General features: G+C 43.6%; 1 protein-coding gene across 1 annotated transcript in view; it reads right to left on the bottom strand.

Annotated features, from left to right (window-relative positions):
• Window positions 1-19,666, bottom strand: part of FRAS1 (Fraser extracellular matrix complex subunit 1) — a 295,924-nt gene that overhangs the window by 272,778 nt on the left and 3,480 nt on the right. The window contains exon 2 of the mRNA XM_074950462.1: window positions 11,688-11,719. Within this exon, the coding sequence (XP_074806563.1) occupies window positions 11,688-11,719 (32 nt within the window). The remainder of the gene's footprint in view (window positions 1-11,687; window positions 11,720-19,666) is intronic.

Here is a 19,666-nt window from a genome sequence, read left to right as displayed (position 1 = left end):
AATCATTTATTGTTAACTTTTTTAACCATATCCAAAAGCTGTTTGAGTATTTCTGAAGATCTGAAATTTTAACTAAATCTTTTCCCAGAAAAAAATATATTTTCTTCTTTTGGGGAGGGGGAGGGAGTAAATGTCACCATTGTTCAAACATCACTAGAAAAAAAAAATGTAAAAGGAATGTTGATAAGGGCACCCACAGAAGTATAGCAGACTACCAAGAGCTGTTCCTGCAGAATTTACCCCGAGTTGAATGAACGAAGGAAACAAATGGTTTACTTCATGCAGCTCAACTGTTCTCACCTCTCCCTATCTGGAACGCCTATCAGAGGTAAATGTCATTTATCACACTCAACCTTCCACTTAAACGGACTGCCTCCGGAGCTCATACTTCTGTCTTTCACCACCACCACCCCTCCTTCCTGCCTCCCGCTCTCCCCAAGAGACTGAAAACTATTGTTTATAAGCAGGGACACTGATAGAGAGATCTAGAAACAGATTTTGTCAGAATCTCCCTACAAAACTATTGATTTTCATTGCAACTCAAGTCCTCCCTCCGTCCAACTGGCTCATCCCACCTCCCTCCTATTAAACAAATGCAACAAGCTGAAGAACTCTGCTACTTTTAGAACAAAGCAAGTGGCTGCATTAGCTCTGCTGCTGCCAGTTCTTTCAAAGGCGAACAAAGAGGGGAACTCCAAGCCTCTTTTAAACACTGCAAGGTCAAACCCGGAAGTTTTCTTCTCGGAAGAAAAGCACAAACGCGAGTTGACCCTTGATATTTAAGTGAGCTGCTAACTAAATCAGGTGAGATGTGGACTGTTGTGTTCAGCTGCAAAACATTCAAGTGACTTTGCCCTTACTGAATTTATCACAGGCTCAGGCTTTGAAAAGTTGTCAAAGCATAAACACATTAGTTAAAAGCTCAGGTTTGCTTCAGTGGACAAGCCAGCGACCAGCCATAAGTCATATTCTTTTGTTCAGCTCGCAATAGCCTTTTATATACACAAAACCCTATAAGAAAGCTAACCATGGCTAGCTGCAATTTCAGACACAGAAACATTTCTAACAATCTGTCTGGGTTGATCCGAGTGATTTCCTTAGTTCTATGGACATGTTTCATCCCTTCCAAACCAGGAGAGAACCAGGTTTTAAGATCATGGCCTTATTCTCAACTGATATACATCAGGATCGTTCCATTGATGTCAATGGAGCTATGTCATCAGACACCCACCGAAGGCCTGCCCTAGCATTCTAGAACTAGTATTCCTGCATGCACTGAAGTCAGTGGCAATACTCCCATTAACTTTAGCTTGGCATTGTCCACAACATCTGGTCCAGCTACAGGAGTAAACAGCCGAGCTGAATTTGTAGGTCACTCTGAGAATGACTCCTATGCACATGGCAGCAAGCACTCCATGTTTATTATGCCACAGGGATTTCTAGATCATTTGTGCTCATTTTACAAGGTTGTTTGTTTGTTTGTTTGCATTGTTTGTAAATGAGAGCCATGCAAAATCACCCTTGAATCTGAAATCCATACTCCTTCCTGGTCATGTATCAGCACCAGTAATAGAGAGTCTGCAAGCCAAATTCTGTCCTTGGTTACACCTGTGCCTTTTATCATACCCGTTTCATCTCATTAACCTTCAGTGGGGTGGCACAGGTGCATCCGAGGGCAGAAACTAGACCTGCAGTTGGAATTTAGATCACAACTCTGCTGCTGATGGATAAGCCGGATTCTGTTGTTTAACCTCAGTCTTGTAGAGCCAGCAGAGCTAACAGGAGTTAAAAGCAGTAAAAAAAAAATGTATGTACATCTGACTCTGAATACAAACAGGGAGCAGGTCTGGTGAGGAACCAGACACCATTCTTACACAGGTTTCAGAGTTGTAGCCGTGTTAGTCTGTATCAGCAAAAAGAACGCAGAGTACTTGTGGCACCTTAGAGACTAACACATTTATTTGGGCATAAGCTTTCGTGGGCTAAAACCCACTTCATCGGATGCATGCAGTGGAAAATACAGTAGGAAGATATATATATAGAGAGAGAGAGACCAAGAAAAAATGGGTGTTGCCATACCAACTCTAATGAGACTAATCAATTAAAGTGGGCTATTATTACACCGTCACCTTTCAAAGCAGAACCATGCTCTTCAAGAAGCCAATGTAGACAGGACCTTAGCTGAAGACAGTACCAACTAAAACTCAGGATGTCCAGGATTCATATATGGCCCCTTCCATCCCATCTAGCTACGTAAGGAGAGAGAATCATATATGCACTGTGGCATGATGGGAAGGGGAAGAAGGCTAGAAAAATCTGCAGCCATACTGTGAACTTGTCAGGCCATTAAACAGAGTTGGGCGGGATTACTATTCCTCATTGTATTTAGTTGTTTCAGAACATCATTTATGAGAAGACACAAAGAGACTGCCATACTCCCTAATCCATGACACATCTCCCAGCGTAGAAAAGGTGTGGTCTGTGGACAGAGGTACGCCATAGCCTAGCTGACCTAGCATGTCGCAGCCTAAAAGCCATGTGTGCGAGGTCTTCTGTTTCAATGAGATGTGCTGCTGTGAAGGAAATAGCGTAACCCTAACTTGCAAAATGGATGCACCAAGTATTGGCCAAGCCTGGCTGGGCCAGATGCAATTTGTCATTGCACTAGTCACAGGCAATACTGGAAAATAAGAGCTGCAAATATGAGAGACATCATAATACTGTATTGAATTACACTTCACACTTACATAGCACATTCTGTCTTCAAAGTACTTTGCAATCTATGGCCCCAATCCTGCAAAGGCAGAAAGAGGGCCATTAACATTTACCTCAGAGCTAGTTTTATCCTGTGGGATGCCCAGACACACATCAACAGCCACCTACTTGCTCCGGGCCCCTACCAAGTATATTTGTTGCCTTGCTCTTTACTTCGCTACTGGCCACTTTATAGGACTGCTTATGAGCTGCCTGTTCTTTGGTTACGTACTGCCTATTATTTGATCATCAGTTGTCAGGTCACTACTTCCGCTGAGTGTTAATTGCCAGTTCATTGCTTTTAACTGCACACCAACTGCCGGTTCATTGCCATCACCGCTTAATTGTTTTGCCAGCTCATTGGCCCTAATTGCTAGTTTCATCTTTGCTGTTCTTCTGGCTACCTCTCCCTTCTTTCCATTTCCCTGCTCTCTTCCTCCTCATCATCACTGCCCATCCCTCCCCCCACTCATCTCATCTGCTCCCACTAACTGCACCTCTTCCCCTTGTTCCATCTGCTCACTTCATCCTCTGTCACCCGCATGCTCAAACACATTTTCTCTTCACCACTTTCCCGGCTGCTTCCTACCTGCTGGCGGCATCTGTCCTAATCCTGAGCCTCCCCCTTATCCACAATCTCTTCTCCTTCCTGTCCCTGCCTTCTTGTCTTTCAGCATCTAGTTCAGACTGCTCATCCCCACTATCAAGGTCCTACGTGTCCCTGACCCACCTCTCATGCCTTACTCTTTGCCCACTTTCCTGCCGTGCTGCTCCTTGTCTTCGTCCCCCACTAGCATCCTTGTGCCTTTTTCATGCTATCCCATCTTACACACAGACGCACACTCCTACCCTCCCACTTCACCAAGCAGCCACACTCTGCTCCTTCACTCAGAGCTCACTGCCTGCAATCATGGTATCCCCCATGGACCCTACACCGCTCCCTCGAGCTCACTATCTGCTCTGCTGTCACGGTATCTCCACCCAGCTGACTTTCACTCCAACACTATCTATTCCTGCCCTATTTTCAAAAAACAAAAAGACACACAGACACACGCAATTTGTTTGGTTTTGTTGCACATCATCTATATTTGATGTAACTCCCTTCCCTCCCTTCTTGTAAGCTCTTTGAGCAAGATACCCTGGGCCAGATTCTGGGATGCATCTGAGCTGTCCCTGTTCTAGGGTGTCAAGGTTCCTTCCCCACTCTGAACTCTAGGGTACAGATGTGGGGACCTGCATGAAAACCTCCTAAGCTTACTTTTACCAGCTTAGGTTAAAACTTCCCCAAGGTACAAACTATTTTACCTTTTGCCCGTGAACTTTATCGCTGCCACCACCAAACGTCTAAACAGGTATATAATTGGGAAAGAGCCCCTTTGGAAACATCTTTCCCCCCCAAATCCTCCCAACCCTTACACCCCCTTTCCTGGGGAAGGCTTGATAAAAATCCTCACCAATTTGCATAGGTGAACACAGACCCAAACCCTTGGAGCTTAAGAACAATGAAAAAGCAATCAGATTCTTAAAAGAAGAATTTTAATAGAAGAAAGTAAAAAGAATCACCTCTGTAAAATCAGGATGGTAAATACCTTACAGGGTAATCAGATTCAAAACATAGAATTTGCCTCTAGGCAAAACCTTAAGTTATAAAAAGACACGAAAACAGGAATATACATTCCATTCACACAGCTATTTTACCAGCCATTAAACAAAAGAAAATCTAACGCATTTCTAGCTAGATTGCTTACGAACTTCTTACAGGGGTTCTGAGCTGCGTTCCTGATCTGTTCCCAGCAAAAGCATCACACAGACAGACCCTTTGTTCCCCCCCCCCCCCCCCCCCCACTCCAGCTTTGAAAGTATCTTGTCTCCTCATTGGTCATTTTGGTCAGGTGCCAGCAAGGTTATCCTAGCTTCTTAACCCTTTACAGGTGAAAGGGTTTTTCCTCTGGCCAGGAGGGATTTTGAAGTTTACCCTTCCCTTTATATTTATGACATAGGGCATGCACATAACACCAGGAACTGGGAGGGGAATAGCTAGGATCACTACCCACTACCAGAGGATTTCTATACTCGTCATTGGAGGAATCCTCCATGGGCCAGAGGAGCAGGTCCATAGCTGCTTTCACAGGCGCTGATTTTTGGTTTTGCCAGTGTGTGCTCCTCTCCGCCCCCTCCCATCCCCGTGCGAGCAGTGCGCGGGACCTCAGGGGAAGAGGTCGAGCAGGGGCAGGGCCTCGTGGTGGAGCACAGGCAGGGTCTCAAGGGGAAGAGGCCAACCGGGGGCGGGGGCTCAGGGTGGAGCGCAAGTGGAGGGGCCATGGTCAGGGCGCTGGGGCCCATAAAAGATGAATCTGGCCCTGTGGGTGCTGAGTACCCCTCCTCCCCCCGACTTGTGCTCGGCGCCTGTGGCTGCTTTGCACTGACAGACTGCTGCAAAGCAGCTACAGTGTGGCCAAGAATCTGGACCAGAGTTGACTTTATTTCTGTGAAGCACAATGGGCATTTATTGTGCTATAAGAAGTTCAATATTATATTAATTATCAATGCTCACAACAGATCTCTCAGGATGAGAACCATCCCCGAACGTTCAAATCCAGAAACTGAGGCAGTCGGCTAGTTTATTTCCTGCCCCTACCTACAGTTGCTTGCTGTTCAGATTCTGCCGTTCCAGCTGGAGAATTTAGTTCTCAAATACCTGTAATGCCAACCTCATTTACTATTTGGATCCAGCCTGATTATATCCAGTACTGAAATGGCTAGACAGAATGAGGCACATGGTCAAGAAAAGACATATAGATTTGTAGATACAGGTTGAACACTGCCCATATTTGAATGCCACACAAATATGAAAAGCCTGCTGACAGTCAACACACACACACAGACACCCCTGCTAACACAAACACAACAGTGTACCTGGTATAAGTTCTGCTGTTCTCATACCATGCAGAGAAGCACCTATTCTTCCCACTTAATATTCTTCCCACTGAGTTCACAATCCCCCTTAGCCATTATCTTTCATTGCTTTAGCTTTACTTTTCACACACTGTAAAAATAAATCATATATAAAACATAGGAACACAACAGCTAGGTCACACATCTTACTTCCTTAATGAATGCAACTATGCAAGGATCACGTACAAAACTGTGGTACTGCAGAGTTGCTGTACAGTAATGAATTTGGTTATTTCTGTTGGCTGTAGACTCATTATACTTTTCTTCCCCACCTCTTGACTAACCCTCCAGGCTCTATTCTATATTCACTTACACTAATGTCTATATCGCAGCCTCATATAAAGTTATACAAAAAAGACAGCCTTGCTATGCAGTGAAATATGACAACGACCAGATCTTTCAGATGAGTAATTGTTTTCAATAGATAACCCTGTTCTACCATGACGACGCTCAATAAACGCTGCAATATGATGTACGGATCTGTCCCTGGTTTCATTAACACCAAACAGCAATGCAGATTTTGGCATTTGATGACCAGCTGATCTCAGAATACTATAGAGTTCTGGTTCAGAAAATGACCCAAGTGACTAAAGAAATTAAAATTGAATTAAAAGTCCATTGTTTGAGGAACAGTCTCCCCTCAACACACATACAATACTCCCATAATGCTAACAGGGGTACATATTGAGAGTTGAGCGTACATATTGAAGGGACAAATATACACCCCAGAGAGGAATCTAGTGGTTAAAAAATTGTGCTAGGACTCAAGAGATCTGGGTTCAATCCCCAGCTCAGTCTTCCTCTCTGATCATGGGGGTGTCACTTAATTTCTCTGTGCTTCAGTTTCCAATCTGTAAAATGTGGGATAACAATCCTTCCTTCTTCCCCAGCCTTTGTCTGTTTAGACTGTAAGCTCTTCAGGTAAGAGACTGTCTCTTGCCATGTGTTTGTATAACTCCTGGTCCAAAGGGGCCACCCATCTCAGCTGAGTACTCTAGGTGCTATTGAAATATTAGTAATCAATAACTTATGCTAGAAGCACTGCTTATATACAATCATAGTCTATCCTCAAGAACTGGTTAGCATTTACATTCTAATCTCCCCTGAACAAAAGCAGAATAAGTGTGTATTTTAGATTCCTGTTGTCATGTAGTAATTACTAACCTGTTTTAAACCTGAATCTATTCTTCCATAACACTCAGATTGTTCTATGCTACTATCAGCCTCAGCCCTTGGTCTCCCTCCTGTCTGTGCCATCTTCAAGTAATTAAGGTCACTTTTCCAGCTGTTGTAACTGCAAGAGGCCTCATTGACTTCAAGAGAAATAACTGTCAGCCTGTTTCTGTTTTTCTTAAAACGTGCTTTGAGTTCCACCTGCCCCGCTTCCTGTCCCTTCATCTTGATTACAGAATTAGAAGAAAAGAGTCAGTAAAATTCCAGGCAACATCAAAGATGCTTTCACCACACAGTAGAAATCCAAGATAACCAGTACCAACAAGGTGGGGATCGGAAAAATTATAGACTTAGTCTGATGTTGTTCCCTGCTTTTGCCAATAATCCTTCCTCCCTCTTGCAAAACAGTTTCAGGAATTTAATTAAAGGGAGTGGGAAGGTTTTAGGAGCAGCATTTTTTCCCCTACTCAGAAAATATTCCACATGTCCCAGGGTAAGCATGTGGGTTTCACAAGGATGAAAAACCCAGGACACATGCCCATAAGCCCATTAGGCAATTCCAGGATTCCCATTAAATGGTGCTCCAGTCCAGATGTGGACTGCCTGCTAACTAAACCGAGCCAGTTATTTGTATAGCTAGCACAAATGTGCACTGCTGTTCGATGAATTATTGATTCTGCACACACTCCACCTCCAAGTGGTATGGGTAAGAACCAGCACACAACAGAGCACGTGAGTGGGCCATCGGTGAGCACAGTTCCACTGATGCCGCCTGTGGTCGTCATAGAGACCGACAGCAGCACCAAGGAAAGCAATTTTCAAGGTACAGAGAACAGGCAGAGTTGGGCCTTCTGTGAAGGCTGAAGATCTGTGGGAAAGGAGAGAAACTGAGGCAAAAAGGGTTGAGGGTCACATAGGAAGACTGTGGCAGAGCCAAGACCTGAACCCAGATCTCCTGAAGATCCAATCCAATGCCTCAGCTGAAAGACCATCCCCACTGACTTCAGTTAGGCCGCTCCGGATTTACACCGGGATAACAGTTCAGAATCTGGCTCACAAAACATTCCTATCCAGAGCTGACAATCATTCTTTGGGAGTGTTAATAAAAGATGAACAGGCTGAATTGCAATGGTTTGTCTTCACCTTCAGATTTGTTATATGCATGTTTATCTTCAGGACTGGGACACCAGACAGTTGATTTATGTAGCACTGACTGGGTCTATTGACTGTATGCAATTCAGATATAGAGCTTTCTACAGTTGCAAGAGGGGGTTAAATAAATACAAGTTTCATTACCACACATGGCTGGGAATTTCCCCTTCCCGGACTACAAGTTCTTGGATGGACAATTCTCAATAGGAGCCACTTTTTAGATAGCAAATATTTTTTATTCCATATATTGTTGTAGGTCTCCCATATAATCTGCTGCTGCCAGATCTGTTTTTATTTTTGCTTGTAATTACATGTAAGGTGCCAAGAAAATGGCAGACTTTGTACCTTTACTACATTACTTCTGGTTATTGCTTATCAAACTGTACTGCTTTGAATATGCAGAAAGCCTAATAAAATATTGTAAATTCACTGACATACAAACGGTTTTCATCAAGTTAAAAAAAATGAAACCTCCTGAGTAATTCACAACAACTAATAAAGAATAAGATTTGTGCTGTTTTTCTACTGCCGCAGAACTTGTGCAAAATATTCATATGTTCCAGTATATTATATAGGTGTAACTGAAATCAACTGGAATATTTCATAGAGGTATGGTCTAGGTCTCTGACCACAGGACTGTAAACTGTGCACTCCTGAGTTCTAATTCCTACTGTCATCTCAAGAAAGCCATTTAACCTTTATGCCTTTTTTCCCCCACCCACCCACCTACCTAGAAACGTTATATAGATGGTTAATGCTTGAAAAGAGCTGTGTAGCTTTAGAAGTCTGCAAGTGACACAGTTTATTAATGCATATAACAACCGATATAAAAAAAAAAAAGCAGTGTTTGCTAGTCTCAGGCACACTGTACCATTTGAGACTCTTCTAGATAGAAATCTTAAAATAAGAATGGTCGATGTACAAATCAATGAAAGATGGCAGCCTCTCTCTAGGCACTATCCTTAATGCGGAGCTATTTTTTCCAAACTTCGTAATTTTTCGTTTGGAAATGGCTGAAAAATTCTGTTTTCTATGAGATTTTGCAGGTTTGGAGCAATCCCTCTCTGAAGGAAATAATGTAATTAGACTTTTCCTTGATTTCCCTCCTGGGGTGGGGAGAATCCTATCCAAATGCTTTCTCTGCATAGAATTTCTCTTTTCAGCAGTAGCTCCTGTACACAGCCAGAGGTGCTTAGGACACAGGTACAGCAGCAGCAAAATAATCAATTTCTTTCTAATGCACTTCCTTAAATGCCTCTCCGAGACCACTTAGTCACAATACCTACAAGAAACTAGCTGACTAAGTCATCTACCTATTTCGTGAGTGAACTGCTTGGAGGGAGACGGACCAGTGCTGGGAGGGAAGTGCATAAGGATGTTGGAATGGTATTTGGAAACTGAGGTGAGAGAAAAACAAGCGAGAGCAATGTGTGGAAGAAGGCAGGGAGGAGGAATTTGGACCCCCATCCTGCAATGGGTGGAGCTCTGTATCCATTCAGAGCCTCACTGATGTTAACGGGGCCCTTGTGCCTGCGAGGAGCTCCTGGTATCAGTGAGGGCCTGGATGGGCACACATTTCTGTTCATCCAGCTCCAACAACAAAGCAAAGAAATAAGTCGGGTCCCCATCCTCCTCCTGATCACGTTGCTTGTACGTTTCATCCTTCTCTCCCATCCTTAGTGTATCTTTGTCTTTTTAAGTTATATGTTCCTCAGGGCAAGGATTTCAGCAATTATTATTATTATTGTCTTATCGTTTTTTGTCCTTAGTAGCACTCAGAATGTGAAAGTTGCTGTTCTCTCCAGCTGTGTTCAGAAAGCACCTTGCATGCTGTGGGAGCTACTACAAACAATATCGTATTGCTTTTAAACAAACTGGGATTCTGAAAGAATCCAAAAAACAGCATGCAGCTGGTATTTCTCCCCTTTCAGTGTTGCCAGGCAGTTTATGTCTTGTTAGCACACATCTTGACCTGGTTATAACTAGCCCTATAACTTGACCTGGTATTTTTCTTCAAGTAGTAACATGTTGAAAAATACCAACACCGGTACAATGCTAATATACTTTTTTCTTCTTCATAGTGACATTTACATGATGGTCACACGATAGGATAACTACACATGTGTACAGTCCTCAAGCCAAACAAAATATAGGATGTTTTTCCCCAGTGCAGCACTTTTCTTAATTAAAGCTGCTTTAAGATCCGTATACCTTTACACACACAGAGTAGTGTATCCTACGCCACGAGTAATCCCACTGACATCAACATACTGAGTAAGGAATTACTTAAAGTGAGGAACGGTTTCCATAACTGACCCTTAATTTCTATAATTTAAACAAAAAACAACCTTCAATTTATTCCGTATCTTCATCAACTCCATCATCCAGACAAGCGTACAAAGCCAAAAAAAAAAAAAAAAAACAGAATTGTAAAAGTCACACACATCATCATCATGCAGTGACATAGATGAACATCTCATTTCCTATCCCCTTATTATACTATATTACAGTCCTTATTGAGATAAAATGAGTAGAAGAGAATGATCTGCCACACAATTTATTAGAGTTGATGGAGTGTAGGCAGACTTTTCAATCTCCTTTAAAACACTGTGATGCTCCATAGTGTATTATTAATGGAAACAAATGAACACAATCTGCTTCAGCTTTTCCCCAAGCCATCCACCAAAGACACAGTGATGTAAATCAATTCCACTTCATTTCCCCCTTTAAAGTGCAGGAGAACTTTAAAAGGGTCAGTGTCAAGGTTGGAAGGCAAAAGAACCCAACTCCTATAAAACTTGAGATTATACAATAGTTATAGATTCCAAAGACACTGCAGTAACTTTGTTGGAGGGGGGTATTAAGGGAAATAAAACATATAAACCCAGTCTAGCTAATAAATAAACATGATGCACGCTACTTTAGATTCCACAACAACAAACCATTGTGTAGTTTCGTTGTGATAGCACGCCTGTGTGTAAGCACTTCAGGAGCAACGTTCTTGTCAATTTCTTTTTACTGTTTCAGTATCAAATTGAGGCAGCCAAGTATTGTATGGAAAAGTACTATTTGCATGAGATTCCCTCCATCACATATCTGCCCAATGATTAAGGTGGATTATTTGCAATTGTGAAAAATGGAGAAATCATGGTTTTGTCACAGCAAAAAAATGCAAGAGTCATACTTTTAGTTTAAAAAAGGAGAAGTCACAGCACACAATGAATATGAAGTTTTCCAGAAGAAAAGTGTTAAACGATCATCACTGATAGCAAAACATCAAATACATGCAGAATATACAGGGAGATTTTAGACAACACTTGCTGGCCAGTCTTGTTTTGCACATTCCTGAATCCCATTGCTTAAAAATGCACAGGACAAACAAAGAGCCAAATTTGTCAATATGCACGGAGTCTTGCTCAACAGTAGCCTGGTTGGGTTGACAAAGACCATGGGTGAAATCCTGACTCTACTGAAGTCAACAGGAATTTTGCAATGGATTTCAGCGGGTCCAGGATTTCGCCCCATTGCATATTCATGAAAGCATCACTACAATTTGTGCCACGGAAGTCATGTGGCACTGACAAAACTTGTTGAGTCATAAGTGCAGCCTATCAACCTCAATGTAACCATGAAACATATTAAGGTTCACCTACCTCAAACAATGAGCCTTGGTAGACACAAGCACCTGTAGGACCAAAAAGAAAGTCGATTAGAAGGAAGCTGATATCAATAGACTCACCCATAAACCAGTGCTTCAAAACTACTTGACCTTGCATTCTTTGAGCATCCACAATTCCCCTGAATGTCACTAGGGTTTATTTTAGGGATGCCAAGACAAAAAGCAATCAAATATAGAAAAGGAAATGTTATTATGAATCCAAATGTTTTTTGTCCTTTTTCTATTTGCTTTAAGACAATGCAGCTCTATCAATCCACCACTTGCTCAATCACTCCATTCAGTCCTAGCACCTCCTTGTTCACCTCCTCCTGGCATTGGTCACCTTCAAATCCAGAAGGCAGCACAAGCAACGAACTAGAATGGGGTAAGTAATGTAGCCACTTTATCATGGCAACAGCTTCCAGAGACATCATGCGCATCCATCCATCATCAAGAGGATAGAGAGGGCAGGCCATAACCAGCTGGCATGCCGTTTGTTCTTTAGCTCCACGGAGGCAGGAGGGGGAGCTCAAGAAGCCACAACTGGAGGGATGGCAGTTAAACTGCCCGTGACCACAATAAGACCTGTTATAATGAAGGAGGCTCTTTTGGTACCTATTTACCACTGAGGGCTGCATATGCAGCTCTCTCTGTATTATGTGGGCCGCATCCATTCAATATATATACTACCTGTATGGTCCTGAGGCTGTCACATGAGATGCAGCTGGATGCTGCTTGGACCGCAAGGGAGAACCACTGGGCTCAGGGATGCAGTAAGTTGTCTATCTGCCAATAAATGCGCCATCGATCCAAAATATAGTCCCTCACCACCCATTGCCACTGTTTCTTGGATAGTCATGTCTGATGTACTGCCTGAGAGAGGCAATTATCTCACCCATTCGAGCAGAGTGCCTCTGGGTGGCATCTATTGACTCCCCCAATCTCTCATAGGGTGCTGTCTGAGGTACTCTGCTTGGCACTGCCCACTGGCAAGCTTTTATCATTTGCAGTGTTGTTATAGCCGTGTTGATCCCAAGATACGGGGTGGGAGGGGAGAGGTGAAGATATATCTTTTATTGGACCAGCTTCTGTTGCTATAAAGCTTGTCTCCTCCACCAACAGAAGGCAGTCCAATAAAAGATGTTAATTTCCTTACCCACCTTGTCTCTCTCAAACTCTTACACATTTGACCCCGCCCCATTTTAACACATGTTTTCATGGCCTTTCTTCTGACTGAATAGTGGGCCAATGTTGTTCCTTCAGGAAGGCCTCCTCGTTTGGCTGTGTCCATCCTTCCAGCTGAGGTCAAAACAGCCCAGCACCAGAGAGCACAGACATGATGGGCAACAGCACCACAAGCTTCACCCACACTGAGCCAATGGGCCTCAAAGCTGACCAGGAAGGTCCTGCCCCTATGGGGACGGTAGTTTAGTTTCTATGCCAGCGCATTCCTTGGCTTCTCCAGTGACACTGCCAGAAAACTGATCTCCCAGTTTGGTGTCTCCCCAGTGGTAGGCACTAGGCACAGGACAGACACAATTAGCTCCTTGTACCTCACGCAGCACTGTGTACCTTTCACACAGGCCAAAGATCAGAAAGTGACAGCTTCCTGGCCTGAGTCTGAATTAGTGACCTAGAGGTGAAGGCTTCATATCCCTCTTTTAATCCCTTGAGTTGGCCACCTCCACAAAATTGTATTCCTTCTAATTAATTGGCCGTCAAGCCAGAACACTTTAATATGCATCTACCTATAATAAAACTCATCTGGTGTTTAGGCAATTTGTGTAAACTGTGCGGGTTTCCATCTTGTCCTTAACATGCATCATGATAGGTTTGAAAACTGCACATTCAGGACTCAGTTCTGTCCCCACTGGAAACAGCCACTCGGGCTTCTCTGGGAGCAGGCGCAAGGCTATTAAGTAGCACATTATATACAAGGCTAGTTTAATCAAAATAAAAAAGTGACACCAATAAGTCTGAAGGGATGCAAAACAACTGACTACGTGCTCAGCAGCAGGGGAAAACCCAAACCAAACCAAGGTTTTGGTCTCGCCTGGCACATGGGATGGCCAGGCTGGCAGCAGAGCAGGGAATTTTGGCTGCGAACCAGAGTGGAGAACACAGAAACAAAGAAGGCATCAGAAAGCATAGCAGTTGATCTCCAAAAAGGGGTGGGCACTTGCTTACACCATATACCTGCCAGACCATTGATAAAGTGTCATGAGCATTAGCTTTGCAGGAAACTACTTGCCTGCTTTCTCATCCAGAGGTCAAGTGCAGAGACAGTAATCGAGAAAGGCAGGAGAGGAGTCTGCTACCATACGCAATAAAATAAAGGACAGAATGAATCTCTGCGAGAAGGCAGATACCCCCAAATAACCAGTCCAGCATACCAAGACACTGCTTTAGGAGGCAGGTCCCCAGCACAAGATGTAGGGGAAATGGACATCCCTCCCCAGCGTTTTCAGCGCACCAAAAGGACTGTGGGGAAAACAAGAATGGGCAAGTTTACGTTTGTAGCTTTTTATGTAATCAAGTGCTCTGGACACAGATAAATCTGTCTGTCTCTCTCCAATATTCATTGTCCCACTTGCCTTGAAATGGGAACTGCAGGTACTTTGAGGCATGGATTGAAAAGTTGAATCTTTTCACTGGTAGAAGAACACAAATTTAAAAAAAAAAACCAAACCCGTTGCAGACAGAAAGGTTTTTGCCCCCCAGCAACTGATTCCTCCATCAGCTACTGAATGATAAATATCCTTTGCTGCAATTGCCCTTCCTTATCCTAGGATTACTGCTTAGTGAATCAGAACGGCTAACCTCTCAGGTTCTTAGCAGGATCAGATACTGTGGTCCACACTCAGGCAAACCTCCCATTAACTTAAATGGATGTTTTGCATGAATGAGGATTTCCAAGATTTGGTCCATTATGCATTCAGGAGATTGTTTATTCTCTTCTTCCAGTTTCACCGAAGGCTACTTTCTAGTTCTCTCTTCAGAAGTAAGGTCTTATGCTTAAAGCCAGAATCCATCCTTGGATTGGTGTGCTTGGCTCCCATTGAAAAACTGAAGGCACAGTAAATATACAAATAAATATATATATAAATACATCAAAAATGTTATCACTTTAAACGTTTGCTTGAATTCCATTCTTAAATCATACTACACACAAAGGGTCACATTCTGCCTACAGATCCGCTCATGTGACTCCCACTGAAATCACATCTATCTGAGAACGGAATTTGACACAAATGGCGTTATTTCATACATTTCTTTTGGTGATTTCTCATGACGGTTTCTCTACACCTAGACTTCCTCAATGATAATGCAACGTTATTCTGAATAGCAAGCACATCCCAAATACTTTGATGTATAACATCATTCACACCCTAGTGCCTATCGCTGACCCTGACAATAATGAAAGAGAAAGGTTACCCAAGCAAATGATTGGTGAGGTACCAGTTTCACACATTCTATCTCAATAAGTCAAAAAATGGGGCAGGGGAATGAAATTGTGAATGAACTGAATGACAGTTTTTATTGATTTTTCTGGCAGACAGTCCTCTTCAAACAGCTGCACGCATCTGGCTACTAAAGATGTGACAAGAAATTACAAAAGAAAAAAAAGAATGCAGTGACAACTGCCTTAGGGACCACCCAAATTAACAGAACTTGGCTGTCTGGTAGAGAGGATGCCTTTAAAAACAGATGAAGCAAAATTGTACAAGAAACCTTGGGTCTACAGTAAAGTGGTTGCTTAAAACTGAGAGTTATCTATTGAATTGGTCTTTAATCCAGGTGTAACAGATTGCAAAGGCATAATCTGGTTCTTGGCAAGTAAGGGATTATTTTCCTTTGATCAGGGGAAAGGCCATAAGGACCCAATCAAATTTCCACTAAAGTCAACTGGCTGTGTTCCCATTGATGCGAATGGGAAATCGGTCGGGTCCTCAGAGTTGTGACTTTGGACTCAGAACAGAGAGAAAGGCTTGGGAAGATTCCCTCACCCAGAGGACACAGGACTGGATTCAAGTTCAAGACACTGGATTTGATTGATTTCAGTTACACTCAGATCTCTTGAACGCATTGCCAGAGTGATGTAAAGTTGCAAGATTCCATTTACACGTTCTGTATGGCCCTTTTGCAGAGCCACTATGGTGCACAGGGGCATTACAGTAACAGACAGCCAAGCCCAGGAAGTTTTTCCAGTTTGTCCGTTTACAATGGTTTTGTTATAAACACTCACCACCGAGAGAGACTTTCCTGCACACGATTTTTCCCTTGCTCTACTATATTCCACTTTACTTTTGTGTCCTACATATTTTAATTTATTTTTAAAAATTGAGAAGCCCAATGATAACAGCTTCAGCCCTTAAAATCCACTCTGATTTGCCCAAGATCACACAAGAGGGCAGTGGCGGGTTTAGAATCTACATCTCCTGATGCTCAGTCCCACATCCTATTCAGCTGACCACACTGGCGCCCCTCAGCAGCACCAGTCATGCCTCTGAATGACTGCACAGGAAAAACACAAAGTCTGATTCTCTCCTAACTAAAGCATATAGGTATAGTTCACCTGCTCACAAACTGTAATGGGAGAAAGTCCTCTTCAAACACTTGTGTTCATCCCGTACTGCATGACTTGACATACATAGATTTTCAAAGACATTCTAGCTACATTTTTGCCAACTTTTCTACTACTGAACTGTCCTGCCCTCAAGACAGTCACCGAGAGTGCTCCCTGACACTTTATTTAGAGCCCCACGCAGACACAAAATTTGGATTCGCATCCATCCGCAACCTGCAAAAATGATCCATGGATATAAAACAGATATCGGCGGATTTGCAGGGCTCTACTAATACGATACAATATGTCTGTATATTGTATTTTTCATTCGAGTTTATAGAAGCTTTGCCTGTGTTTCCAAGTTACCCAATGGTCTTTTAGATGAATGATCTTCTGCTAAACCCAACACACAAGAAAGAGAAGCGTCTCCCTGCACCTCAAGGAATACATTCTCATTTACATACTGAACCACCTTGGCGGGGGTGAGAGGGACCCAACTCATTATCACTTTTGTGTTGGGTCCCCTAAACTCAGAGATGTTAATATTGTGCTCTATCAAGATTGTTGTTGTCGGGAAGGAGGGTGCGTCACTCATAATTTCACACACACACAGTTTGGATTATCTGATGTCACACCTGACAATGCTGCTCTTCAACTCACACACCCACACCTGTTATTGACGAAGATAACTATTGCTGCCAGGTCACATTTTCTAAATTGCCTAAGGAAACTGAGTCTCAGGGACTTTCAGTGAAACATAGGCTCCTAAGTGACTTGGTTTCAGAGTAGCAGCCGTGTTAGTCTGTATCCGCAAAAAGAAAAGGAGTACTTGTGGCACCTTAGAGACTAACCAATTTATTTGAGCATAAACTTTTGTGAGCTACAGCTCACTTCATCGGATGCATTCAGTGGAAAATACAGCGGGGAGATTTTATATACACAGAGAACATGAAACAATGGGTTTTACCATACACTACTGTAATGAGAGTGATCAGGTAAGATGAGCTATTACCAGCAGGAGAGAAAGAGAAAAAGAAAGAAAAAAAAAAAAAAAAAAACCTTTTGTAGTGATAATCAAGGTGGGTCATTTCCAGCAGTTGACAAGAACGTGTGAGGAACAGTGGGGGGGGGGGGGGGACATAAACACGGGGAAATAGTTTTACTTTGTGTAATGACACATCCACTCCCAGTCTTTATTCAAGCCTAATGTAATGGTGTCCAGTTTGCAAATTAATTCCAATTCAGCAGTCTCTCGTTGGAATCTGTTTTTGAAGTGTCTTTGTTGAAGAATTGCCACTTTTAGGTCTGTAATCGAGTGACCAAAGTGTTCTCCGAATGGTTTTTGAATGTTATAATTCCTGACGTCTGATTTGTGTCCATTTATTCTCTTACATAGAGACTGTCCGGTATAGCCAATGTACATGCCAGAGGGGCATTGCTGGCACATATCACATTGGTAGATGCGCAGGTGAACGAGCCTCTGATAGTGTGGCTGATACGATTAGGCCCTATGATGGTGTCCCCTGAATAGATATGTGGACACAGTTGGCAACGAGCTTTGCTGCAAGGATAGGTTCCTGGGTTAGTGGTTCTGTTGTGTGGTTGCTGGTGAGTATTTGCTTCAGGTTGGGGGGCTGTCTGTAGGCAAGGACTGGCCTGTCTCCCAAGATCTGCGAGAGTGATGGATCGTCCTTCAGGATAGGTTGTAGATCCTTGATGATGCGCTGGAGAGGTTTTAGTTGGGGGCTGAAGGTGACGGCTAGTGGCGTTCTGTTATTTTCTTTGTTGGGCCTGTCCTGTAGTAGGTGACTTCTGGGTACTCTTCTGGCTCTGTCAATCTGTTTCTTCACTTCCGCAGGTGGCTACTGTAGTTGTAAGAACGCTTGATAGAGATCTTGTAGGTGTTTGTCTCTGTCTGAAGGGTTGGAGCAAATGCGGTTGTATCGCAGAGCTTGGCTGTAGACAATGGATCGTGTGGTGTGGTCAGGGTGAAAGCTGGAGGCATGTAGGTAGGAATAGCGGACAGTAGGTTTCCGGTATAGGGTGGTGTTTACGTGACCATCGCTTATTAGCACTGTAGTGTCCAGGAAGTGGATCTCTTGTGTGGACTGGTCCAGGCTGAGGTTGATGGTGGGATGGAAATTGTTGAAATCATGGTGGAATTCCTCAAGGGCTTCTTTTCCATGGGTCCAGATGATGAAGATGTCATCAGTGTAGCATGAGTAGAGTAGGGGCATAAGGGGACGAGAGCTGAGGAAGCACTGTTCTAAGTCAGTGTGACTGTTCTTAATGTTTCCTCTGAATAGTGTGGGGGTGCCTCAGTTTCCCCTATGGAGTTCTTAAGTATCTAGGTGGTGGAATAAGGGTGTATGATCATTGCAGAACCCTAGAGGGCAGGTGTGTGCAGGGGTCTGGACACAGAGAATGGCCAACACCCTGTTTCCTGGCAACTGATGGCCTGGGCCCTTCCCCGCTGCAAGGTGAGAGCTAAAGGGTTGAAGACAAAGAGATCAGGTGAGCTCCTGGCCCGGGAAAGGGACAAAGCCCAGAGGAGGAGGGGCTGGAAAGAGTTTCAGTTGGGGGCTTGCTGGGGACATGGAGTGAAGTACAGATGTGGTTGTCTGGCTCACTGCCCCCAAAATGGACCCAGCTGAGGGGTCCTGTTCTCTGTACCTACAAGCTCTGGTTTAGACCATGTTCCTGTCATCTAATAAACCTCTGTTTTACTGGCTGGCTGAGAGTCACGTCTGATTGCGAAGTTGGGGTGCAGGACCCTCTGGCTTCCCCAGGAGCCCCGCCTGGGCAGACTCGCTGTGGGAAGCGCACGGAGGGGCAGAGAATGCTGAATGCTCCGAGGTCAGACCCAGGAAGGTGGAAGCTGTGTGAGCTGTTTGTCCTGAAGACAGCCTGCTCATAGAAAGGAGACTTCACCAGAGTCCTGCCTGGCTTCGTAGGGAGCAGTTCCAGAGCATCGCCCGGGGACTCCGTGACAGTCAGCCATTAAAAAGTTGGCATACTGTGGGGCCATGCGGGTACCCATAGCAGTGCCGCTGATTTGAAGGTATACATTGCCCCCAAATGTGAAATAGTTATGGGTGAGGACAAAGTCACAAATCAGATGTCAGGAATTATAACATTCAAAAACCAGTGGAAGAACACTTCAATCTCTCTGGTCACTCGATTACAGACCTAAAAGTGGCAATTCTTCAACAAAAAAAAACTTCAAAAACAAACAGACTCCAACAAGAGACTGAATTGGAATTAATTTGCAAACTGGACACCATTACATTTGCTTGAATAAAGACTGGGAGTGGATGTGTCATTACACAAAGTAAAACTATTTCCCCATGTTTATTTTCCCCTCCTACTGTTCCTCACATGTTCTTGTCAACTGCTGGAAATGGCCC

The sequence above is a fragment of the Natator depressus genome, chromosome 4 (assembly GCF_965152275.1).
Source record: "Natator depressus isolate rNatDep1 chromosome 4, rNatDep2.hap1, whole genome shotgun sequence".
NCBI classification, from domain to species: Eukaryota; Metazoa; Chordata; order Testudines; family Cheloniidae; genus Natator; species Natator depressus.
This window is presented reverse-complemented; position numbering and strand designations above follow the sequence as displayed.